Source organism: Neomonachus schauinslandi, chromosome 9 (genome assembly GCF_002201575.2).
Source record: "Neomonachus schauinslandi chromosome 9, ASM220157v2, whole genome shotgun sequence".
Taxonomy (NCBI): Eukaryota; Metazoa; Chordata; class Mammalia; order Carnivora; family Phocidae; genus Neomonachus; species Neomonachus schauinslandi.
In genome coordinates this window covers 89,623,099-89,650,217 of record NC_058411.1, presented here as the reverse complement: position 1 = coordinate 89,650,217, position 27,119 = coordinate 89,623,099, and the positions used below count along the sequence as shown (strand labels likewise).

General features: G+C 36.4%; 1 protein-coding gene across 3 annotated transcripts; it reads right to left on the bottom strand.

Moving 5' to 3' along the window:
- Positions 1-6,509: 6,509 nt before the first annotated feature.
- DTWD1 (DTW domain containing 1) lies at positions 6,510-26,489 on the bottom strand. Of its 3 annotated transcripts, none has more exons than XM_044917937.1 (5): positions 26,057-26,489; positions 22,091-22,409; positions 17,667-17,810; positions 15,451-15,700; positions 6,510-6,823 (listed from the first exon to the last, which is right to left on the bottom strand). In XM_044917937.1, exons 2-5 carry the CDS (start codon positions 22,352-22,354, stop codon positions 6,576-6,578), a joined length of 906 nt encoding a protein of 301 aa, XP_044773872.1. In that variant the 5' UTR covers positions 22,355-22,409; positions 26,057-26,489; the 3' UTR covers positions 6,510-6,575. The 3 variants fall into 3 exon arrangements, with proteins under 3 accessions (XP_044773872.1, XP_021549545.1, XP_021549546.1); XM_021693870.1 differs by having other exon boundaries at positions 26,356-26,489; XM_021693871.1 differs by lacking the exon at positions 26,057-26,489 and adding an exon at positions 23,878-23,939.
- Positions 26,490-27,119: the final 630 nt, after the last annotated feature.

The following is a 27,119-nucleotide window of genomic DNA, read 5'->3' as shown; positions in this document are numbered from 1 at the left end:
CCACCTTGTCCTAAAACCAACACTGCATGTTTCAGCTTCTTGTTAGAATACCCTACTCCAGATACCAATTTCTGTACCTATTACTAAATAACAAAGCACACTAACATGTAGTGTTTTTAAATGATTCATTATTTCTCTCAATTCTGTTTGACTGCTTAGGTTTTTTGCTCTGCATGCGTGCTGGGATCACTTCTGCAGCTGTATTCAGCTGACTTCATTCAGTCACCAGATGTGGCAAGGGCATGACTCGCTCTCTGCAGTCGAGGCAGACTCTGAAGAGGCTGATAGCTGGAGGTTGTTGACCTCCTTCCTTGCAGCTAGGCAACAAGTGACTGTTGAATCTTTCTTGAAGGTGAATCTGGGCAGCATGTCTCTTTGCTTACCACAACCCACCCTTTGCTCCATGTAGGTCTATTTCTCCATATATGTTTAGGGAGTTGCTCTGACAGGATTGAAGGGGCCACTTTTCCTGAGGGAAAGATGGAGGTTGGTGGTACAAACTACAATTCCCCCTGCTGTGGTCAGGCTGGAGAATTCAATCAGTACTCATCATCTCCCCGCTCCACTATTCATTCTAGATTTCCCTTAGTGTCCACTATTACTTACACTGCCCTCAATGGCTTCACTGGTGTTGCAACTCAACCCTCATTCGCTGAGAGGCCTGAATTTCTGTCATCATGCATTTTCAGGGTGGGGTTGCTATACCTATTCATTAGAGTCACAATTTGGTAAGTGTCTCATGTGCACCTCCTGCCCTGATTGTGTAACAGGATCTCTGCCTCCTCCTGATGACCAGTCGATTATCCTTGGCAAGATGTTGACTCCTTTTCTTGCCTGCTGGTCTCTGGACACAAGGAGCCCAGAGTACCAAGGAAGCATCTGAAGCTTGTATTTCAATATGATTTTTGCTGTATTTCTTGACAAAAGTGTGTCTCTTTAGGGACCAAGACCTCTCACTATGCAGACTTCAGAACTGTGAAGATAGGGAGCACAAAGTACCCCAAGCTTCATTAGAGGTGATGTGGTGGGGGGCACTTCTACTTCCACCCCTTGGTTCCTACACCCGTATTTTTTGTATTGGGGCATAGTGCCATATAAAAATTTTGATCCAATGCATGTAATACATTTTTGAGTATGGCATCCTTGCAGAGTATTGTTTTGGAACCGGTGTTCAGCTTTACTTTTAGCTGGTTGTTCCAATACTGTCAAGTCTCGCAGTTTCTGGGTGGTGAGATATGTGATATTATCAGTGGATCCTGTGGATATGGGTCCACTCTTGTACTTCCCTGTTATTATGTGGAATCCCATGCTAGTGAACATTATATAAGCACTCAGATGGTGGTACTGGCTGAGATGCTGTGGGCTGAAAAAGCAAACCCATACTTACGTAATATGTGTCTAGTTCTGTGACGAGGAACTTCTGGTTTCTCATTGGAAACTCAGTCTTGCTCTCCATTGCTGGTAGGTAGGGCTATTCAGCAGCAACAGGAGCTAAATGAGCCTTGATCAGAGGAAATTCATGCTGTTGAACCCAGGGTCAGTTTTCATCCTTTCCACAGTGGACACTGCATTCATGGGCTTGTTGTGCCAACATTGGGTAGCTAATGGCTAAGGAAGAAGGATGAAGTCAATGGGGCAATTTGTTCAGTCTTCTTTATTGTTAGTTGCCTCTTTAGTAGTGGATGCTCACCGGTGGGAGTTACATGTAATTCCCTCTTTTACAACAAAGAGTAATGACTAATATTAGCACTATTGTCAGTAAGTAACTTTCCCCTCAAGGTTTTTTTTTTGTTTTTTTTTTTTTAAACACAATGTTAACATGTAGCTTATGGTTTCAAGTACAACTTTCAACTAAGGTTGAACTTTATTGGGACTTAAAATTTTCTACTCTTATGCCATATTTTATCTTCCAGCTCTGATACTGAATTTTTATTTCAGCAATCATATTTTTCAATTTACAGGATCTCTTTTTTTGTTTATTGTTATACTATCACACAGCTATACAATATAATCTCTTTCTTTTAAAGATATTTAGTGTTTCTCAGAGTCCATAGTCTCTCATGGTTCGTCAAACTGAGGGTTCTAGAGGGGAGGGGGGGAGGGGGATGGGTTAGCCTGGTGATGGGTATTAAAGAGGACACGTACTGAATGGAACACTGGGTGTTATACGCAAACAATGAATCATGGAATACTACATCAAAAACTAATGATGTAATGTATGGTGATTAACAAAATAAAATAAAAAAAATTTTTTTAAAGGTATTTAGTGGATTTTTTTTTTTTCTTTTTTTATCAGCTTGTCTAGTTCCTTTGGATTTTCCCCTCCTTGTTAATCGCTCCTCCCCCCACTTTTTTTATTCGGAGGATTTCATTTTACCAAGTGTTTAGTGATGCCGGGCTTTCATTTATGGGTGTTGATTTTTTGGCTGGTGGTCTTCATTAAACTCTCATTACGTGCTTTAGCCAAACTTTAAGAGAGTATTTTAATTGTTAGTATTTGAAGAAAAAATTCTGGTAAAATTATTGCCTGCAGTAACATGGAAGACAGAAAATGTACCTAATGCACACATGGCATTGGGTGAGATTTTAAGGCAGAATTTTGAAAAAATAAGTTGGCTGCTATTAGCTGTAATTGATAAAGTACTTACTCTAAGAAAGAAACAAGCTCAAAAATAAGGAGGTAGGCAAGCAAATAGAATTGAAATGGAATACAGAGCCTAGGTGGGCAGGGTTGGAAAATGAAATGTCTTTCACCAAATCAAATGTGTGATAGTTAAATGTAGCTTTAGGACAAAGACATTACCATGGACTCAAGAAAAAGACCCAATAAAGAGTATAACAATATACTCATTCTTTTAAGACCTCTGAAGGGATGAAAGGGGATGCCTTTCCCTTGAACGAAAGAGCTACCTCAAAGATTAAGGGATTAATTGATTAAAAGTAATAAGAAGATTGATATGCTCAAGATATACAGGTCTACAAACTAAGTCATGAACACTCGGAACATCTCAGGCTGAACTAGTTAGTGACAGTTTCTCCAATCCTTTTCTGCTACAGTCTTCCAGATCTTTACTCATACGACTCATATTAAACCTCTTTATTCATGTAATACTTGTAATGAATCTGCTTTCCTCACCAAATCCTAACACATATGGCTGCCCTAGAAAGAGAGCCTAAGGCAAAAAATTAATATATTACTTTATTAGAAAGGGCAATCCATGCTGGTGAAAGTAAGGAAGAAAGAAAGGCTAGCAAGGATGAAAAGCAAATGCAAATTGGTAAGTTATTGCATAGCACTTGGTTTCTGTTTCATCAAAAGCCACGATGAGACTTCCACTCACTTGGCAAGTACACTTGCTTAGCTACATGGTGTATTTCTGCGCAGGAGAGTGAAAAACTGTGCCTCAAAGCAGTCTATCAGGAAAAAAGAAAGAAATTGATCTGACAGCTTCTTCTAGTTCATTGATCCAAGTTTTCCAAACAGTTAACTTCACTGCTCTTCCACATACATCACCTAGCCCTTCTTCTGACAGTCAGTGGGGAAACTTTGTGGCATGATACTTCCTAGAGCGCAGAAGTGTTGGGATAGGTCTGGGATTCTGAGCATGTGGCTAGTTGACCTCAGGCAGAGGAATCACTGTCACTATCTATGCAGGGTGGTAGCTATGGCAAAATGAGTGGTTAGTGGCCTGGGAAACAGTGAGGCCCAGAACCTGAGAAGGCACTTGAGGAAGATGTGTCAGATACTGAATCTAAAGACGAGGTTATCTATTGGCACAATAACGCTGTACAATAAACAGCTATAAAACTTCAGTGGCACAATGGACATCCCTTGCTAACACATCTAGAATCAGAAAGGTGTCGGGTGGTTCTGCTGATCCCAGAAGAGATCATTCACATTATCTGGGGGTTGACTTGGCTGTCAGCTAATCTAGACAGGATTCAGCTAGAGTAACCAATAACTTGGCTCTACTCCATGCATGTCTAACCCTCCAGCAGGCTAACCAAAGCATGTATGTGCTTATGGCAACAGCAGAAGCACAAGATTCAGTAAAAATTCACTAGATCTTTGAAAACAAATATGGTCCAGAATCAGTGAAAGGGTACTTCAAAGGAGAATGAAAAAGGACCATGAATATAGGGAAAAGTAAAGAATTAGGGACATTTTTACAGTCTATCATACCAAGGAAAAACAATTCATTGTTCTAAAAGGTATTATTATTTTCTTTGGAAAACCTTGAGATTTTATCTGGCCTTAGCTATAAATTAGGCTCTTACGAAGTCTGTGGGTCATCATTTTTATGCCAGCTGTGAGATGGGGGCAAACCCCTCCCTCTTACCTGTTATGTTTAGTTGGTTTGTAGAGCCAGTTAAATGGCAATAGATTTTGGCTCAGGGAAGTCCAAATTTAGCCCAGAGAAATCCAACTTTGGCCCTGCTTAAATCAATTTGGGGCTTCCTCTGTTTCCAAGGCCAAGTTCTAAACATGAAGAAATCCATTTTAATTCCATTCTTGTAAAATAAATGCTAAATAGGCAAGCCAGTTGATTTGGCTAAGACTATGGGACTAATCATGTTCAAACCTTATATAATCCCCACTACTGTTTATGAAATAGCATAATAAAATGGTCACTTCACTGAACCAAATCAGAAGTCCCAGACGCTAGACCAGATCCTACCACTAACTAGCTGTGTGACCCATGAGCAAGTTACTTAATCTCTTTAGATCTCAGCTGCCTATATAATCAGGGATTGCTCTAAACTGTAATGTTCCAATTATCCTATATCCACAAGATGTGAGTAGGCACTACTTATTCAAATAAGTTTAAGAAATACTAACTTAAAGTTCAAAATGTTTATTTCAAGACTTTCCAGCACTTTTAAGCTGTACCTTTTGAATCTCTAAGAGGGGAATATGATGTGCAGCAAATAAATTTCACCAATGGCTCATTTTTTCATAAAACATGTTATGTGTTGCCCTGAATATACTTAGGTAAATGTATCATTACTGCTAGCATCCACATGATTGCATCTATCAATCAGGGTCCCAGAAAGAAACAGAGGGACACTGGAGAAGAATATAATAAAATGACTATTTACAAAGGTATAGGCAGGGTGTAGGGAAGCCAGCAAGGAGTAATGAACTACTCTGGGGCTAGTTACACCTGGGGGGGGCTCTTCCCTCCTGTAAAGGGATGGAGCAGGGACGTGAAATTAGAGAGAATAACCGGGATAACTGCCTGGAAAGCAATGCCTGATAGAATGGTCTCCAGGAGAGGTACACAGCCAATCCATGGTGACCTGGCAGGAAAGGAGCGAGGGAAATAAATAATACAATTTAATTTTCCTTCAACCTCCAATCTCTTACGAATGCTTTCATCTGTTGAACCTAACCAAAATCCAGAGGGGAAGGGGACCCACCTCACAGAGCAGAGAGCAGAATGGAAAAAGGTAGAGGGTGAATCCAAACAGAAGCTATCTGGCACAGTACAGCTCCATTCTTAAGAAGCTAGATTAGGTGATTAAATGATGTCCTCGGAACTCGGTCTTAGCTCTCCTCTCTGCTTTCCTTTGCTGGCTTCATTCTAAGGCAAGTTCCTACCATCTGCAGCACAGATGCCACCAGCAGCTCTCAGGTTATAGCATGGTTAGTCTGCAACTTCAGATAAAATGATAAAAAGAGTAAACACATATACAGCACTTAGTATATGCCAGGTGCTGTTGAAAGCTCCTTAGATACATTAACTCAGTTAATCCTCATAATAATTCTGTAAGGGAGCTACTGTACTAACATCTCTTTAGAAATGAAGAAACTGACACATGACCGGTAAGTGGAAAAGGATAAGCTGAGATTTACATTCAGGTAGTTAGCTCTAGAGTCTGTGCTTTTAACTACTGCATCGTATTGCTTTTTGAAAAGTAAACCTTATCTCCTACAGCATTCATATCACTTATCAAAAAGGATGCTGGGTCATGTGCTTATCCTTGGATCAATCACTGGGCATTTTGCTTGCTAAACTGGGTCACATGTCCACATGACTGCCAGCAATTTCTCCCCAAAAGAAGATGTCAGGCAAATGTAAAAAGCAACAGATGTCCATCACAGGCAGTATGGACTTAAAGAAATAGCCCTAGGGACTGAAGCCACAATTCCAGTTCTGCCTGTGTTTGCCACAAACCTCCAGTAAATTATTTATGACTTCATTTTCAGCAAGGAGATTCTGACCCCTCCTACCTCCAAATGTGGTAGTGGGTACAGAAGGAAAAATATGAAGATCCCTAAACAAATATCTAATTATATCTAATTACACAGATATATTAAAATACAGTAATAAAATTTAGATATGCCAAACTTCAGCAAATAGCTTCTAAAATGAGTTTTTCAGTCAACGCTGTCTCTGAAAATTCCTTTAGAAATAATTCCCTTTAAAAAAATGAGATAAATGAATGAAACCTTATTTTTTCAAGTGGTCTTACAGACACTATACATTAATATTTCCTAAGAATAAACAAAGCACAATTATAGGTTTATTGATTTTTAGCAAAATAAAATGACATAAGTAGCTTCTTAAAAACTAATGGATAAGTTTTCTTGTTTCCTTGTCTCCAGAGCATTTGGCATTCTTTATCAACTGGTACATAAAAGAGTAGAAAAATAAGAGATTGTCATATTGTCCTTGGTATTTCTCTTTTAATATATCAGTATGGTAGTCTACCAGAAAATAGTAAATGGCTTCAATTGTGGAAAGGAAGGTATCTGGCTTTCCTTTTTGATGGCGCCAAAAGCAAGTTTTTCTTGTTTTCAACTCAACTTGTAACAATCCTGCCAAAAACAAATTTAAAAAAGTATAAATATTTCTTCTTAACCACAGAGTCTGGCACAATGATAAGTTCTCTTAATTATTTTAAGAATTAAAAAAAGGATTCTTTTAAGAGTACAGATGAGTTCCTTCAATCCCAATTCCAAATAGAATATTTTCTTAAATGCATTAAGGCATATACAGAAGCAATATAAAACACAGAACAAAATCTTCTATATGACAGTTACTTATCTATAAATCTTAGAACTTGCAACCACGAGTTAAAAGTAGTTAACAATTAAGATGTTCACCTCTTTCTATCTTCTATTCACCAGTGTCTTTTTTTACTTTAACCAGTGACAGGACTAAATTCACCAATATTCAGAAGGGTTACATTTCCTTGATGACCTGACATTTAAAACATCATTATAAAACTCACGGAAAAGAGATAGGCAGGTTAATGGCTCTTAATATGGTTAAAAGTTTATTTCTGGACTATCACTTCATGAACAGAGTACCCTAGAGTTGTTTCCTTAGCTCTGCCACATTTGTTGAGTGAGACCTCAATGACACAGTCGGCTAGAATGCCTTACTCCTGTGCATTTAAAGAGGAAATTATTCATGAAATCACAGAACAGTACTCTCATTTCTTAAAACTCAGATGTTAACCCAAAATGCTTTTAGAGCCTTAGGCCAGTACTTAGGCTCACATTATATTTATTTTGCTATACTTTTTAAAAAAGTATATTTATTTTAAAGTGAGAAATAAAAGGGAGAAGATGGTATTAAAATTAGCATCTTTACTAAGATTCGGAAACTCTGAGTTACCAGTGATTTCCTACTATCACACCTCTCCTTAACCTAAAAGCTACTTCAGAAATGCAGCAGAGGGACACGAAATAAATACTATAAAAAATTAAGATTTTAAGATATAAGGAGGATCCAATGTCTAATAGGACTCCCAAGGAAAGAGAACAAAGAGAATGGAGAAGAGATAGCATATAAAGAGATAATGCCTATGACTTTTCCAGAGACTATTTTTAAAAATGCAAAGTCACAGATACATGAAATAATGTATCTCAAGCAGAATAAATACAAAGAAATTAGTGCCTAGACCTATCACACCATAGTGAAACTGCAAAAGAGCAGGAATAAAGAGATCTTTAAAGTGGCCATTAAGGGACACCTGGGTGGCTCAGTCCATTAAGCATCTGCCTTTGGCTCAGGTCATGATCCCGGAGTCCCAGGATCGAGCCCGCATTGGGCTCCCTGTTCGGCAGGGAGTCTGCTTCACCCTCTGCCCCTTACCCTGCTCGTGCTCTCTCTCTCTCTCAAATAAAAATAAAATCTTAAAAAAAATAAAGTAGCCATTAAGAAGAGGCAGATCATATATAAAAGAATGGTAATCAGAATGACAGGAGATTTTTCATTAGCAACAGTAGAGTATTGAAGACTATGGAATAACATCTCCAAAGTGTTAAAAAAAAAAACAACTAACAACCTAAAACTGTGTACCCAGCAGAACTATATATTAAGAACAGAAGTGAAAACATAGTAGAGAAACAAAAATTGAACATATGCCAACAGGAAACCAAATGAAAGGAATTTCTAAGGAATATATTTCAGTCTGGGTTAAAAGAATAGTGAGCAAAGAAAATGATAAACATCTCTGTAAATCCAAATAAACACTGCCTGAATGACACAAAAAACAATAACAATATCTAATTTGTGGGTGAAGATAAAGGACAGAACAAAAATAATAAAGAAAATAACAGTAACTTGGTGAACTAGGACGGAGCTGAATCAAACTTAAGTGTAGTAAATCCTTAGAGTGTTCAAAGGAGAGGTAAAAATATTGACTTTCAATTCTTCTAAGTCACAAGTGCATAGTCCAGTTTTCTAAAAGAACCAAAATAGGAATATTAAAAAATGAAATAAAAAATAAAAGCTCAATCAAAGAAAAGTCAAGAAAAAAAGTAAAAAAAAGGACAAACAGAAATAAAATTCTAGATGGTAGAAATATTTCCAAAAATATCAATACTCATAGCAAATGTGAATAAATGAAACCTGCCATGTAAAAAAGACAGAGATTCTCAGATTGAAACACAAGGATTACCTCTACAGGGCTTCTGCTCAATGTACTTGAGGTCTTAGCTGACATAGTAATAAAAACAATAAATTAATTAGATGTATAATAACTGAAAAGGAAGAAACACAACTGACTTTACACAGAAAATACTTTTAAAATCTATAAACAAAATTTTAAAAAACATATTATCTTAGGGTAGAGAGGATTTAAACAAGACACAAAAAGTGTTCAACATGAAAGATTGATAAATTCCACATGAAGAACTTCTGTTCCTCAAAAGACACAATAAAGAAATTTAAAAGATGAGTCATAAACTGCAAGAAGATATTTCAAAACATTACTATTTATATTCTAGTAGATATAAAGAATTCCTACAAAAATCAATTAAAAAAACACTAGAGGGGTGCCTGGGTGGCTCAGTCGTTAAGCGTCTGCCTTCGGCTCAGGTCATGATCCCAGGGTCCTGGGATCGAACCCCACATCAGGCTCCCTGCTCCGCGGGAAGCCTGCTTCTCCCTCTCCCGCTCCCCCTGCTTGTGTTCCCTCTTTCACTGTGTCTCTCTCTGTCAAATAAATAATAAAATAAAAAATCTTTAAAAAAAAAAAACACTAGAAAAATGCACAGGTATTTCACAGAATAGGACATATGTGACCAAATAAGTAAAGAAAATGATGCTCAATCCAATTATTAATTAAGGAAAGGCAAATTATGATCACAATGAGACCCCACTTTATATCCACTATATTGGCAAAAATCAAACATTTGACAATACCAAGGTAGGAGGCATCATGGATCAATGGGGACTCTTATACATTAATGACGGGTGTGTAAGTTTATATACCCATACTTTGGAAGACAATTGGCATTATCTTGGAGAAGTGAGCATTCCCCAACAATTCCACATCTAGGCATGTTTCCTAAAGGAACCTTGTACCTGCATAAGAATGTTCGTAGGTGCACTATTTTTAAGTGCAAAAACTAGAAACAACTCAAGTGTTTCATAAACAGGAGACTGGATAAACTGTAGTATATTCACACAGTCAGATATTATACAGCAGTGAAAATGAATGAACTATAGCTAATCATATAACAACATGGACAAACCTTAGAAATAAAATGGTGACTTTAGATTTTAGGTCCCCAGGAATACAACATGCAGGTCAAAATAAAGAAAACTAAGTAATAAAATGATTATGAAAATAGATGTATTTAATAAAACACAAAGGAATGATAAAAACATAATTCAGGAGAACAGTTAACTCTGTTGGGGGGGAAGAAGCAGAGTGGCAGAGGGGAGAACATAGGTAGATAAAAGTTACCAATACAACTCTGGTGCTTGGGTTCTTATTTATTATCTCACTATGTGCTATAACATTATATCATATATATTCTTTCACATGTATCATAATTTAGTTTAAAAAGTAATATAAAAAACACCTTTGCCTATTTATGGCAGAACTGGAGCTAGAAGTCAGGTCCTGGCCCTATTCTTTCCATTAGGCTTACAACATAAATCTAATCATGTCAATGTCTCGCATTAAATTCTCTAATACTGTCACAGCACCTGTGGAAAAAAAGACCAAATTCTCAGGCATGATATTCAAGGGCATTCATAATTTGTATTCCTTCAGTTGCTTCTCCTACCATTCTCATGTATGTACACATTCTACACCATATTCAATTTTTTCAGTCTCCTGAATGCAAAATGATGTTTTTGTATTTTTGTGTATATGTCATTCCCTTTGTCTGAAATGCCCAACCCTTAGCCCTTTATCCATCAAGATTTCAAAAGAAACAGTTAATCCATCCAGGGACTCTAGGTAGAGCAGGGTTGTGTCTCCTCAATGCTACCACTGTATCCAAAACTTATTGAATTTTTTTACCTGCTTACCCGCCTGCCTCCCACAACAGATTACATGGCAGACAACGTCCACTGTCTTCTCAATATTCGTTTTCCCCTTCTCTCAATATTAACAAACTCAATCCTGTTCAGTGTGGCACGTGTCCAGCTAAAAACAATTTCCCAGCTTTATTTATAGCCAGAGTGGTCAGGTGAACCATTCTGGCCAAAGAAAGGAAAACTGCAATCTCCTAGGTGGAAATTCCAAGAAAGCTATTATTATTATTATACTTATTTTTTAATGAAAGAGCCAGACTCAGTGGGCATATACATATTGCCCTTTATCCTTTGTCTTGCCTGCAATATATATGGGATGTCTTGGGACCTAGCGGCTATCTTACAAGTATGAGGGTGAAAGTGATGGAGGAAGAAAACAGAACGAGTCTGAGTCCTTACAGGCATTGTGAAGTTTTTGTAACAGCTTTGGACTACCCATTTCTGGACTTGAACCTGTAAAAAGTAAACCCACTATTTGTTTTCAGATTCTATCTGGGTTTCTGTTTCATGTGGTGAAATACAACCCTAACTAACAGCCATTGTGATCAACTGGAAGGTAGAGATATTGCTTTATTCTCCTTCATATCCTCCAGTCTAGGACACCACCTGTCCAGGAACAGGTGTTCAACAAATATTTCTGAATAAATGGACAAATCACAAAAGCTTTAAAGTATTCTATGTATTTTGAAAATATTTCAATTTGAATAATTTTGATTCAAAGATACACAAAAGTTGTAAGAACCCAAACCAAACCCTTTTGAACTATTTGTATTAATTGTTAATTATATCCAAGAAGTAAAGGGAGACATCTGAAAATGTTCTAAGTAATTAGTATAATTAAAATCTTAACATAGGATTTGACAGCACATGCAATTTCTAAAAAAAAAAAAAAGAGTAACTGTTAAATGGTGCCAGTTTCTGAAACACCTAATATGTTCTAAAATGTTAAAAATAAAAATCAAGATTTAGTGATTATTACCACTAATCCATCCTGCTTTAAAGATTTGCTTGCAAGTATACAGAACCTTTTAAAACACACTGAAATACACAGGCATAGGATTTATTTTTAAAAGTTCAACACATACATTAAAAAATTATTTTGCTAGCATTTCTGGGAATCAATAACTTTATGATGAATTCAGCAAATTAGCAGTAGAACTTTAAAGCAGATAATTATAAATGGTTTTCTCTTCAAAATTATTGCCTGAATTTCTTCAACTGAAGAATGAGAATAAAAATCTTGAGCCATTCTCATACTGTTGCTGGGAGGACTGAATGAGGCAGTATATGATGCTGCACTCACAGACACACTGAGTACAGTTCAGGCAATACCTTTAATCGGAAAAAAGCAGTCACTTTAAACATTTTATCAATGTAGTCAAAATGAAGGGAGAAAGCTGGCTAATTTCTAAAACAAATTACAATATAATGCCATTTTTATCATTTGGACTGCCTCCCCAACAAAAAGAGACCATCCTTCCCTACCATGTCCTCCCAAGGCTTCCTACAGTCAATCTTCAAGAATGTTATGTCACTCTTCACTTTTTATGATTAATTATACAGTCAACCTTCAAGTGTTTTATTTTAGCAGCAGTAAAACATTCAGAGCTATTTCTCTGTAAAATGTGGCGAAACAGTATGTTTTCACATTGTTAAGGGGATTCTTAACCTCAGCATTCATAAGATAACAGAAACACAATTTCCAATACATTACATTTGAGGGTTTTATCTGAGGTTTAGAGCTGGTTTAGCTTAATCCCATCAAATGATAAAATGTTTTAAAACCTAAAGGCAATGATTTATAGCAAACATGGGTTGTTTCTTGAGGAAATAACTTGGTTTATCTGGAAACTGGTATTTCACATATACAGAGGCTATAAATATGTGCAGAGCCCCAAATACTCCCTATGGTGCAATAAGGAGCCAGAAGGGGTAGGGGTTGAAGTAGGACATGCAGAGAACACTGAATCTGTTTATTTCATGATTTTGAAGGAATTAAGAAATCCCTTTTAAAAATTTTCATATAGCACAGAACTGAAATATATGATACTTACTATGTGATCTGGGAAGGAATAACAGAAATTTTTCCAAATCTGATTTTAAGCCTTAAGCTCAAATATGAACACTCTGAAAACAGATTTTGAATTGTGCCTCAATAATTCCTTTTATAGTTTTTTCTACTGTTCTCACTCATGTTCTTTCATTTGATCCTTTCAATTACCATATATGGTAATTATAAAGAGAGTGGCTCAGAAAAAATCTTCAAACTGAGGAATAAGTTGGTGCTGTAACCATCCAAGGTAATATTGGCAGGTAGTACTCCAAACAGCAGGGCCTTAGGGTTCCATCTCTCTATTAAACATCAGCAAAAGGTTCTTCCAGGTCTTATGCTCTATAGTTTCTCTCTCTCCCTCCCACATTCCTCCTCCCCACTGTCTCTCTCTCTCTCACACACACACATACACGTACACACACACACACTTTCTCTGTATCTTTCTGCCTATCTTTCTCACATACAAACACAGAAACATATACACGATAGAATGACAATCTTACTAACAGGTATGTTGACCTCAGAGGTATGAACTATGCATATTAAACTAAATCTAGTATTGTCACTAACTTTAGTTTGGGATTACTTACTACAAGTTAAACTCCCAAAAAGTGTCATAAACTTTCTCTTCTAGGTGAAGTGCATTTTTAACAACAGCCTGAGAAAAGCTCTATTTTGGCAACCACCTAAAACCAACCGGGTAGCTCTCTTGCCTTCTAATCATACATGGTACACATACAAGGCCATCAAGAGCTAGAAATATATCTAACGTTTTTAGAGAAACTACTGGAAAAGCCTAAAGAACTGAGTAAGGTGCAAGTAAACAAGAGAGGTAACATGAGTTTCTGTTCTTCATATTACTAGTTGTGCTACTTGGGCAAGCAAAGCAACTCTTTTAAACCATTTTATTAGGAACTGAACTTTTCACTCTAAGAGAGTATAAAGATAAAACAAAAGAAAATCCCTGTAATATTAAATCTTGGAATTGGAACTATCCATGTGAACTCATGATATATATCTATTTTCCTTGGCTCTATCCACTGAAGCAATGACACCCAAGTTGTAATAAATTTACCAGATCTTGGTTTCTAATACCACTCCCCACTAAAAAGAACCACAGCTCCTTTGCATAATCATTGGCTCTATGTCTGGGGCAGGAAAAAAGTACATGTGAACTTGGGACATCCTGTTGTACCAGAAAGACTAATGAGGCCATGCCACAGAGGACTTGAAGGGCTCCCACTGGCAAAATTCGAGACAATTTAGACATCAAAAAGAATACAATCACAGCATATTACATATGATGAACTAAAAGGAAATCTATAAACCCATAGTGACCTCAAAAAGGGGCAGGAGAAAAGAAAAAGGGGGGGAGAGGGGAGAAGAGTTCTTTACATAAGAATGCCAGCTAACAAATATAAAAGAAATAATACTTTAAAATGTCATCATTTTGCAATCCTCAATGTATTTGCTGATTTAGGCAAATCATCAATAAATACTAAAACCACTCAGTGAAAAGCAGCTGGGAAGTAGATAGTTCACAGTCTCAAAGCATCACCCCAAAGATTACTACTCGTTTCAAAGAAGAAATGAACTTTTATAATAGAGAGATCTGGCAATCACCACTTTAATCAAATAATTAAAGTTATTACCAGTAATGAAACTTACATTATATGCCTCCTGATTTGATGCAATAAGTATACAACTTTACCTATGAACAGGGTAATCATATAATTTATCAGCTAAACAGCTACATTTCTCTTTTTTTTTAAAGATTTTATCTATTTATTTGAGAGAGAGAGAATGAGAATGAGAGAGCACATGAGAGAGGGGAGGGTCAGAGGGCGAAGCAGATTCCCTGCTGAGCAGGGAGCCCGATGCGGGACTCGATCCAGGGACTCCAGGATCATGACCTGAGCCGAAGGCAGTCGCTTAACCAACTGAGCCACCCAGGCGCCCTAAACAGCTACATTTCTAAGACTGAAAGGGAATGCTATTAATAATTATACCAAAACAACAGGTGTAAACTGGAATTGTCATGGACAACCCTAGATTGATCCTTATCTCTAAGTATCCTTACAAAAACACTAAACTGAATCAAATCATGATGAAGCATTCAGAAAACTGACCTGTCCTCTTCAACAAGTCTAAGTCAAGAAAACAAAAACAGGGGACTGCTCTACATTAAGAGACTGAAGGGATATAATAACTACATAGAATGTGAGCTTACATGCTGAATCAGAAGAAAAAAGCTACAAAAGATATTTTTGGAACAATTAGGGAAATATAAATATGGACTGTATTAGATATTAGAACTTCTGTTAATTTTCCCAGAGTGATAATGGCATTACGATTATGCAATTATTCTTAAAAGATGTACAGTTAGATATTTAAGGGTGAAGTATTGCAAAGCCTGCAACTTACTTTCAAGTGGTTCAACCAAAAATGTATATAATATCTAAGTATACACATACATGTAACAGAGAAATAAAACAAATGTGGCAAAATGTATGAGTATATGATGCAATTCTTCCAATATATCTGCATGTTTGAAGTATTTGAAATGAAAGTTGGGGGAAGGAACAATCCACAAAAATTTTATTTTTTTACCTTGAAGTCTCTCATCAGTGAATATTTTGTTTGTTTGGTTCCAGGTGCTATCTATAAATATAATTTTTTTCAGTGTTGTGTCTTGGCCGTTGCTGTCATTCAAATCCTGTTCTTCAGTTTTCTTGCGTTTAATAAATGGCTTGTCAGGGTCATCATTTTTGCCTTTAACATTATTTTGAATCCTTTTTTGCAGATGAAAAGAAATGTCTTTTACTGAGACAGACTTAGGTCCAGGAAAAACAAGTGCAACCTAAAGCAAAGAAACTTAAGTTAGTAGTGCGCTGTTATGATCTTCAAAATGAATAAATTCTGACACTCTTAAAACTTTAAGAGAAACAAACATGTTGAATACTTGAGAAACAAGCATTAGGTTCTATAACAAGCACTTCAGCCGTTTGAAAGTTTATATGTTTCTTTAATAAGTATGGTAAAGTTTTTGGCTCTTCCCTAGGATTTAAAAATCATAATATACTAGCTAGAAGTATTGCTTCAAAATAAGTTATTCACCTCTTGATAGAAGCCAAGTTAGTTGTATCGTGAATCAAAAAACTAAATACTGTAATATTTCACAGCATAAAAGACAAAGTACGTGATGCCAGGTAAAAGAACCAATGAAAAGCACTCAATAATTAAATACAATTTTCACCTATATAATAAGCAGAGATAAAACAAATAATACAGTCAATGCTGGTGAGGATATGGTGTTATGGGCCTTTATAGCCATTACTGATATCAGGTTTCAATAGTATAACTCTTCATGAAAGCAGTTTGGCACTTTAAATCAAGAGCCCTGAAATATTCAGACCCTTTGGTTATTTCACTTTTAGGAATTTATCTTAATAAAATAATTGTAAATATAACTCACAATACGAGACTATCTGTTAAAGTATATTTATTACAGTTAAAAATTAAAACTGAAAAATCTGACTTTCAAGGAAAAATTCTGTAAATTATGCTACCTTTCTTTCAGCATGTTTTTACTGAGACCTTACACACTGTTAGAGGCTGCAACGTCTGAACAGCTCCTGCCACAAAGCAGGTGCCCAATTAGTATTTGTTAAATGAACAAATGTTGGTTAAATCGTGGGTATTTTATCTCCCATACTTTTCTGTATTTCCCAAATTTTCTTTAATGAGCACATATCATTTTTAATATGAAAAAATAAGCAGTATAAAAATAAAAGAACAAATCTTGAATTTAAAAACTTCAGAGTTATAGAAGTTTCTCAAACATTTACAGTGTGTGCCTATATTTCCCCTATGCCCAATCAGCAAAGTTCAGGACTTCGTAATTTTCTTGGACTGTAAGCATATCACATCTCTTTGTAGAACCTAGCACCGTATTCTATTCAATTGACATAAATGATACCTTGCTGACCAGAGAGGGAAACACAAATATATTCCTAGATCCAAAACTCAGAAATCACTTACAAACAACTTTCTATATAAACTCAACCAAAAAATAAATACATATATATTGATGGGAAAGGAAAAACTAAGTTCTGCCTAGAACAAATGAACATATTAATTTTTAATTATGTTTCCAGATTAATCACACCAACAAATGGTCTCCAAGAAACCTAGAAGGGTTTACATACTTTTTTTAGAAATACGCAAGGCCTTGTTTTTTTTTGAGATCTATTACTTTTCAACAAGAGCAGTAATATCTCACCAATTTCAACTATGTGAAAACCAATTTAGAATCTAGAAATGATCAAAGGAAGGCCTCTGAGCAGCCACAAGATGTTACAAAGGCCATGTATTAAAGCTCTTAATTCAGGGAGAATTCTTGAAAATCCTTCTAATTCAGACTTTCTTTTCTTCTTTCAGAGAAATTCCAACAATGTTTGTAATATGGTTTCTTAGTTTGTATAAAATTAGACCATCTATATGTAGTATCGGGAGGAAAATGGAGAGGAGAGAAGTAAAGCAGACACAGTAATACTGGCAAAGAGTAAAAACCTGAAGATATAATGCAGAACAACTATAAAAAGTGGAAAGACAAAATTCAAAAAAGCCTTAACAATCTAAGATCATTTGATCTTTGAAGATACCAATGAAGTAAATAAATTGTATATTGTTTAGTGCTACATAAAGATAACCCTAGGTCACTAAGAAAAATATTAAATTATGTTCAAGTAAATTCAGAAAGGTGATGGAATTTAAAATTCTTTTTTAGATTCAATGTGAAAAGTTGTAAAAAATAAGTTGCCTACTTCATGGTCCTTTTCTTCATATTCTGGAATACAAGGATACGTGTAAATATTTACAGATTCAGGTGCTAATAGTTTTGCATGTATAGCAGTACTTTTGCCATCTGTTTCATTTGGATGTTTAATGATATCAATCTTCAGTGGAAGCTAAAATTTAAAAAAAAAAAGACAAATGAACACAATATAAAAATTCTAGTTTTTATGTTAAGAAAAATGACCTTCAAAGCTTAAATAACAAGCTCACACTAAGTTCCTATAAATATGATTTGAAAGGCATACTTTTCTAAACCAGAATATTAGGAATGCTAAGAGTCATAAAGCAAACCTAAATTTCTTCCTCAATATTGTTGATCATGTAATAGAATAATTATTTCCAACTTATTTAACATAAAATCTGTTCTTAAAGCAAAGCTTCAAGGCCATTTTCATTTACGCTACATAGGCATTAAGTCCAATTCCTTGCATTTCAGTATCTGTGTCAAGAACATTTTTTATAATTCCTATAAACTTTAGGATTGTTAATTTTATGACACAATAAAAGGAAATATAAGTTTGGGCAAAAGCTTCACATCTAAAATTCAAGTCAAAATTTTATTCCCTATACATCCTTTGAGATCAAAGGTATTACCCTTCAAAGGGTTCACTCTTTGTTGTGAACATCATGATTCTCATCAGTGGCCTTTAACAGCACAAATGAAATTATCAATTGGAAAAGTAACAGAATAGGTCTAGGAGGTACACACTTTATATAAAAATCAACTCTCTTTAAAATCATTTTGTCTATTTTCCTTAAAGTTTCATTATTTAATTGTTATGAATTACATCCTGCCTCTTTGCAAAAAAATAATATTCTCTTGTATTTTTTGAGTTAGATTTTTCTATTATTTCACTGACTTAAGTTTGATTTAGTTTCCTGTGTAACACTTGTGCAAGTGCTGTAGTCAGTCATGATTATGAAAATGAAAGCTGAGTCACATCCCCCCCCAAAATATATACGAGAAACTGAGATGGATTCTTCACTGCAGATTATAAATGACTTACATATTATTACAAACTCTTCCAGCTCCCACCCAACCCATTAACAGGCAGGATTCTAGGTATTTACCCTGGGGCAAGCTAAATTTATCCTGGAGTACAAAACTATTTTTCTTTTTTTAAAACAGCTTAAATAGGTAAAATTGGTATAATAAACTCCACATATTTCAAGTGTACAATATAATGAATTTTAACACCCTTGAATTCATCACCATAATCAAGATCATGAACATATCTGTCACCTCCAAAAGCCTTCTTGTGCCTCCATCCTTCCCCTTTCCCCATCAACTACCACCCGCAGTCCTTAGGTAATGATTGATCTGTTATCACTATAGGTTGGTTTGCATTTTCTAGGATTTTATATAAATGAAATAATATGGTATGTACTCTTTTCATCTGACAACTTTCACTTGGAATAATTATTCTGAGATTCAACCATATTGTTGTATCATTACTTCCAGAGCTGTTTTTTAAAGGAGTAGTTGCTGCATGCTACTGAATGATCCCAGCTGCACATACTTTATCTTTCTGGATGATTGTGTGGAAAAAGGATGGTATATACCCCAGAAGGGCCATAAAAATGTATCCCAAATAGTTTTCACTTTAGGGTTCCAAACCCCTTATCTCCTTCCCTCCCCACTTAGGCCTAGTGACCAATTAGGGCCAACTGCTTTAAATCATCAAACCAACTTCTAGTTATAGAAAATTTACCATTTAAGTAGGCAGTTCACAAATGATTTTACATCAGTCTACTTCTGGCTGACCTCTACATCAGAATTTCCTCATGATGCTCAGTCTCGACACTACATTCCCTTTCCCCAGGGTCTCTCAGTCCCAGATCAGCATTATCTTAGCCCAGGGAAGATAGGAAAGAAGAAAAAGAAAGCACATCATGATATAGTATTCTATTACTAATAAAACTGACTTTCCTACAGGGCTAATGAGTAGAACTGAAAATTCCAAAGGTGACCATCAACATTTCTCACCAGCTGGCTATGTCTGAAGGGTATCATTTATATCAAGGACACAGGACTGAGTGTTATTCATGTATTTAAATGTCACATACCTTGCCTATTATGGACTAAATCCTATAGGTATAAGACAATTATGCAAAATTTGTGCTCAAGAAGTATTCTTGGGACCTAGTCTAGCTACTTTAGTTCTCCCTGAGCAAGCCTGAAATTTCTGACACTGAAACAAAAGCACAGACACAGATCAAATCATGGAAACATATGTTTGTGCTCTAGTTCACACATTTTAAAGGAAGATATTTCCTAAATAATGACAGGGTACAGAGTAACACCAGAAAGTAGAGATATTCTGTTTTCAAACATGAAGAACATCAATCTGTTCTCTAACACTTATATTTCCTATAGGAGATTTACCAAACCTTTCTGCCAAATTTATCAAAATGCCATTAGCAGGAGGTCCTAAGTCTTTTCCTATGTGATCATTAACTTTCCCAAAGAGAGTCTTTTAAATTCTAGGACTCTAAAAAAGAGGAAGCTTTCTTTGACCTCATGATTTTTTTTGCTCCTCTTTTAAAAATACCAAGAGCATCTTTTACTTTTACTCATGCATTTCTCATGACATTAAAAAAAAATCATATTCTGCATGAAAAAATCAGTATTTATGAATTTATTCTGTAGATTAAAATTTAAAGCTTGGGAGGCACTTACTCATTATGTAGTCGTCTTCCCTTCCCAAGCAGGCTATCTAAAAGCAAATGCTGAATGATTTGTAAAAATAAAGTAAAAATTAGAAAAAAACTTTATAGAGCTTTTATTACTATTAATATATATTAACACACTGAGTTTCATATATGGCCATTAAAATATAAACACTTTTAAAAAACTCTGCATGCTCCGGTAGGCCATTTAGAGTTGATCAAACACTTGGCATAGTGTTTTAAGTCACTTCTATTAAATAGTGGACATTAGATCACTGATTTGGAAAATAATCCTCTATTATTAAATTTCTGTGAAAATAAAGTATGTTACTGACTTTTATTATTCTGATCTTCAATCCTTTTGAACACAATACATCTTAAAACTTTTAAAGGGATATTCTCTTTATGTGGTTATGATATGAACAGAACATAGAATAATTCTGTTTATACTTCAAAAACTATACTTTGAAATGTAACATTCTTACAAGATAATAGGAAACTTAAAGAAGATTATTTTCCTCAAGCTCTCAGTTTTTCTAAGGTAACTATGAAGCTGATTAGAGTCCATACTTATTTCTCTTGTCCAGTAAACTTTCCAATAGCTTGTGTGATTTTAGACCCCTGAGGAGACCCTGGACTTGCCAAGATGACATATAAGCTAAACTGAAATTCAAGTAACAAAATATAAGTATTAAGGTATTTTACTTCAAATGTAAATGAATCTTAAAATCACCACATTAAATATTTTTAAATATAGTTTTAGCTTATTTTCTTACTAGCAAGTTCTAATGTGTCCATGTGTAGAGTTTAGTCTCTCCAAAGTCCTAACAGGCAGCTAATTTTATACATTATTTGATTTACTCCTAAAGTTCGTGTCAATGTTAGACAAGTTGACATATATGTAATAAATTCTTTGATTACATAGACATCATGGTTTACAGACCTTTTACCTACACAAGAGTAGTCTTGGTAAGCAACAAAACATGTAAGGTAAGCAATCAATGCAAATCAATTTTTTTAAAATCTGGCTTAAATCACTAAAATTATAACATATCCCAATGAGTAGGTCTTAGTTGTTTGTTTGTTTTTTTAAATAGGCTCCATGCCCAGTGTGGAGCCCAACGTGGGGCTTGAGCTCACAACCCTGCAATTGAAACTTGAGCTGAAATCAAGAGTCAGACACCCAACCGACTGAGCCACTGGGCAACCCCAGGTCTTAGTATTTTTAATTTTAGTTTAGTTTTGGTCACTGACATGAGCTCCATCTCCATGTAGGATGGGACTAAACCTGTTCTACAAAAGCCCAAGCAAAAATCAATCCTAGTTCCTTTAGGATATGTTTTCTTAAAAAGAAGTCCAAGGTCCTGAGGTAGTTTTTGAAGTTCCTTCAGGCAATCTATACACTTGTCTCTTGTAGTATTCATGTTTATGCCACATCTATGTTTTAGATGAATTATAATCATTAATGAAAAAGTAATTGATTTCTTTCAAAACAATACCATTCATCTCAGACCCAAGTGTTTTAGCAGTGTGTGTGTCTTTTTCCAGAGACAAGAAAAACAAATAGGTTTACCAGTCTATAAGATTAAATTTTCTATTAATATTATTCATTTCCATAATGATGCTACTTACCATGCTTATCAATTATATTACAGCAGGTATAAATGAGATGTCTTTTTAAAACCTCTTCTCCTACTTTCAGATAATTAAATTTTTTACCAACCTTCACAAGTGGCATCTGTTGAATAGGTACATTTTCAACTGGGACATAACACGTATAGCAATAGAACATTCTTGAACCACCACATTTGAGACATTTTGATCTTCCACTTTGCTGAGCTTTATGAAGAACTTCTTGAGATGCTAAGCGTAAGTTTTGAAGAGGATCTTCTGCAGCTATGGAAGCAGTTTGTGAATGTTGTATTTCTACAAATTTTGAATTATTTTCTTCCTTTTCTTTGAGAAATACAGGTGGGTTGAGAGACATTTTTCATTCAAACCAAAGTTTAACATCTATTTCTAAAACATAAATCATAGGTGCACTGCAAAAGAAAAAAAAAAAGTGGGGGAGGGGTGGAATAAAGACAGGAAATATTTTATTCCTTGTCTCCACAAAGAAAATTACTCAATTTAATTCACAACTGCATACTGTTTTTAGTATTTATTAACAAGTATTAATAAGCTTTTTAAACCACCAAATTAGCACAATTTAAAATACAAAATTAAGAAGCAATAAACTCAAAACAATAAATTACCCTTCTGAGTCATCCCCTCCATAAAAATAAAAGGTGCTCTCTTAGAAAAACTATTTCAAATATAAAATTTAGGTACCAACAATCCATTTTTCAGTGACTCTTATTTTGTTTTATATTAGGAATACAATGTTTTAATGTTAGTATCAGCCAGGAATGTATTCAACTCTGTAGGTTCTGACTTTAAACTGATGTTATATGACATCAAATCTCAACCTGAATCCTAATGAAAGTACAAGGTTCTAGTGAAATCAGTAAAATCTAGTTGGTTATGTTCTAAAAGACATATTCTTCTCTAACTTAAATCACACGCACAAAAATATAACTAAACATCCATTAAAACAGGACAGGCATCTACTACTACCAATTACAATTTGTAAAATATCCCAAAAAGGTGAAATATATGCCCAGAAAAATAAAGTGTGATCTTATAAATTTAAAAATTTTAAAGAGCAATGTTAATGTCCTTTCACTCAAAGATTTCATACCACTTTTTAAAAATATAATTCATTTAGAGTCTTCAGTTCTAGAGATAAAATAGTAAAATAACTTTCCCACTTATATATTTTCTTCCAGGAAGAATGATGTCTGTCTAAACTGTTATTTGAATACTCTGTAAGCACAGTATCTTTTGAGGGAGAAAAGAGACTGGGGCCCTTTTGATTTGATATCCATTCCAGAGCTGTAAAATGAGTCTCTCATTATAAAGCTTATGGCATTGTGGTGTTTAACTATGAGGCCCGGGCACTTTGAGTACAAACACTGACAGGAGAAATGCTGTCACTGCAACAGGAAACTTTTTCTTTTTTTTTTTTTTAATTTTTTTTAAAGATTTTATTTATTTATTTGAGAGAGAGAATGAGATAGAGAGAGCATGAGAGGGGGGAGGGTCAGAGGGAGAAGCAGACTCCCTGCGGAGCAGGGAGCCCGATGTGGGACTCGATCCCGGGACTCCAGGATCATGACCTGAGCCGAAGGCAGTCGCTCAACCAACTGAGCCACCCAGGCGCCCAACAGGAAACTTTTTCGTGGTATCCCAAATAGAAAGTTAACAAAAAGTCCAGTGGAACATAATATACAACATAATTTACCAACAGGAAGTTAGTGCTACTAATTTAATTACTCATCAAGAGTTTTTTAATAGATTGTAAATCCCAGTAAGCTTGAGACCCAAATAAAAAGATGCAAAGAAAAAAAATGCTTGTCACTGAAGGAAAAAATTAAACATACTCGCCAAATTTATTCAAAGTAAATTTACCAAGCTGTCACCTTTTCTTGAGTCTCAGATCCTTCTAAGATCATGTGAGTCTTGGACCTTATCTGCAGAAAATGCATACACAGACACAATATTTTGTACACAATTTCGGATGGTTTGCAGATCTGTAAGCATCCATCTACAGATCTAGGTAAAGAAATCCTGACTAAGGTCAAACAGTCATTCTAAGGACAGGAGCAGTTTTAAAAGTCTGGGAAGAGATCCTATTAGTCTCCAGAAATCAGAGCTACAAACCCCCTGCTGGGCAACCAGAGGTCAGCTGTCACAAGCCAATCGAGGTCTCATTACTGCACTTAGGAAGGTAGTTAATTTGCACCCAAGTCTTGGTTTGGGTTTGCTCTGGTGTTGCCTGAGGTCCTTACAGAGAAACATTTTTAGGTTGTAATAGTCTTGAGTTATCCCATCATGGGACTCATCCTAAAAAAGAAACTGGACTGGACTAATTCAACCTGACTCCATTTTCCTGGGTGTTCTAATAGTTATTTAGGGGGTTTGCATATGCCACCAAAGGCCTCAGGCAATAATGGGGCTGAAGGACACAGTTCCTGGGGATGTCATGAAAGTCAATGTGTTTCCTAACATTCAATGGAAAACTACTGATGAGTTTTTCTAGGGCCCTCCAAGTGCATTCTGCCTCTGAAATATTCCCCTATATTTCACTTGGCCTTCCATCCATAAAGCCAAATGGACATTAGTGAAGCCTTATATAAATGTTCTTCCTCTACAAAAATCAAATGTAAACACCTATGAGGCAGTGAAAGGGAAATGTTTATGGCTCCTTTCCCTGCCTCACCTATACACTCTCCAATGGATGTGGTGGCCACACACAGAAGAGGCCAGAAATAGTAAGTCATGGACAGCTCCCCCCAAAGGTCTCTGACACCGTATGACAAGGGCATCTGTCCTGACCTAGCCAATAGCCTGCCTCAAATGTGTACAAATAGTTTCTTGCAAACGATGGTTCACAACCTTCAAACCATACTTAACATCAAATTCGTGCAGGGAATACAAGTGGAGTTGTGGGAGTTACTTAGAAAACATAAAAAGAATGTATTCCTAAAGAACTAATAAATATTTTTACCTTGATGAGACATTCATCACTCTGCAACTTAGGTTGAAAACTATTTTTTTACTCCCCCTCTACCCTCTTTTCCCAAAAAACCAATTACTCACCAAGTTCCATCAATTCTACCTTGCATATAATCCTCTATTTTTAGTCTCAAAGTCAGGACTTTACATGATCTATGACAATCTCTTACATCTTTTTATGTTTGCCCACTTATTATTGGCTCCACATATTTAGCATGGAAAAATCTGCTTTAGTCTGGAGTTGCCTTTTAGTGAAGCTATCCCTCCTAGCAATCAACTCTGCAAGAGCAGAATTCTTTACTGATCTCACATATCTCTCCCTGTGTCTTATGCAGCAGGAGGAATTCAACAACCACTTATTAAATCAAAACCATTCTGAAAAAGAAAGCATATGTATGCATCTCCCTACTGAAGGACCTGACAAACCACCTTGATGGGCCATCTGCAGCCTGGCACGAGTGGCAACATGGCAGGTTGTTTTTTTTTTTTTTTTTCCAAAACAATGATGTTTTAAAAACTCCGAGGTATGTCACCTCCCAATGGAATACTATAACAACTCCCCTACCATGTATTGTAGACCAATTCAGTACTAGATAAAACCCACTTCAAGTTTTTTTTTTTCAAGTATTTTTAAGAACCTGGTCAGGTCACATAATATACACAGGTCCAACATTCATTTTTTTAAATCCAACGTGCCACCTTTTTCAAACAGGACCAATGGCCCCTCCCACATCACCCATCATTTGGTAGGCAGACTGTCTTGCCTTAGTTTTTCATGGTACACTAGGGTTTAGACAGAAATAATCCTTAAACGCTGTGGTTTTCACTCAAGCAGAGATTTTATCATCCAACTCCGTGAATTGGCATCTTAAACTATTAATATACTTCTTTACTTGTCCTACATTCCCAAGAAACAATTTAGACATAAGAAACAGACTCCTTGGCTTATTATGTAACCACTATCTTAATATTTTAAATACACTGCATGGCGGTACTAAGCTTCTCGTTCTGTGATTACCAATTCCCCGCAAACCACTCCAAACACTAAAAAATATAGTTCCTAGGGGACTACCTGCCAGAACAGACTTTCCTTAGGGCGGAAACACTGAAAATGATTGTTAGGGCAAAAAAAAAAAAAGTTTTCTGAGGAAAAATTTGGAAGCCTTTGTCCCAAAGGGCACGCAGGACCCTAAAAACTGCAAGCGTTCGAGCCCAGGGACCTGGGCCCCGCTCACAGGCGACACCCTGCACGACCTCCACTAGGGCCCGGCCAAGCAGCGTCCTCTCCCTGCAGTCGCACGTCTCCCGCCAGACCACTGGTCCGCAGAGGGGCTCGGAGACCTGCACCAGGGATCGGAGTGGGACTCAGACCTGCACTGCCCGCGGGTCCTCGCACAGCTCCACGCGTCTTCCGCTCCGCCCGAGCCCGAGGCGCGCGCCCGGCCGAGGTCGCGCTCGGGCGCGGCGGAGCGCTTTCCGGGAGACATAGGAGGGAGGAGCCCGGCCGTTGCTAGGGCCGTTGCTAGAGCCTGGCGCCGCGCAGGTCCCGCAACGAAAGTAACGGGCGGGGAGGGACGCGGGGCGTGGTTAGAGGGGGAAGTCCCGCCTCAGCCTTTTGGCGGCGGGTAGTGTCGCCCCCGTCCTGGGAGACGTGATCCGAGAGCGAGGCCCGATCGGTGAGACTGGGCCTCACAGCCCGCCAACCCGGGGCAGAGTTCCCTTCTGACCCTGGCGGAGGCCCCCTTAAATGGGACGCGGCTCTGGAAGTATACTCTCAAGGTGTAGTTGCAGTGAGTGGTGAACAATGCCGATCCTACAGAACACTTTTCCATTTTTCCTATTCCAGAACTGTTTTAGTCGTGAGAACTTGGTTCTTTTATTTTTTTATGGCTATGATAAGATGAGTACTAGTAGTAATGAAAGCTATTAGAAAAATTGTGTGTATCTTGATGCTTTGGTTTGCTTGAAAACTACACACACGTCGAGTTGCAACTACTTTGTGCACTTTTCCATTTTGGAATTAAGTATAGTATGTGGGTAGATTGTAAAACCACTTTTCCTTGCCCCACCCCAAGGAAAATCCAAACCTAAGGAGTGCACGTCAAAACTGTGAGATTCAGAAACACAATGGCATT

Bases quoted from the DNA above. Each gene is read 5' to 3' on its own strand.
- DTWD1 (XM_044917937.1), bottom strand. From the start codon at position 22,354: ATGTCTCTCAACCCACCTGTATTTCTCAAAGAAAAGGAAGAAAATAAT. The intron at 17,811-22,090 runs GTTGGTAAAAAA...TTTAAATTTTAG, and splicing joins AACAGATGCCACTTGTGAAG to CTTCCACTGAAGATTGATAT. The intron at 6,824-15,450 runs GTAAAAAAATAA...TGTTTTTGGCAG, and splicing joins CACTGATGAGAGACTTCAAG to GATTGTTACAAGTTGAGTTG.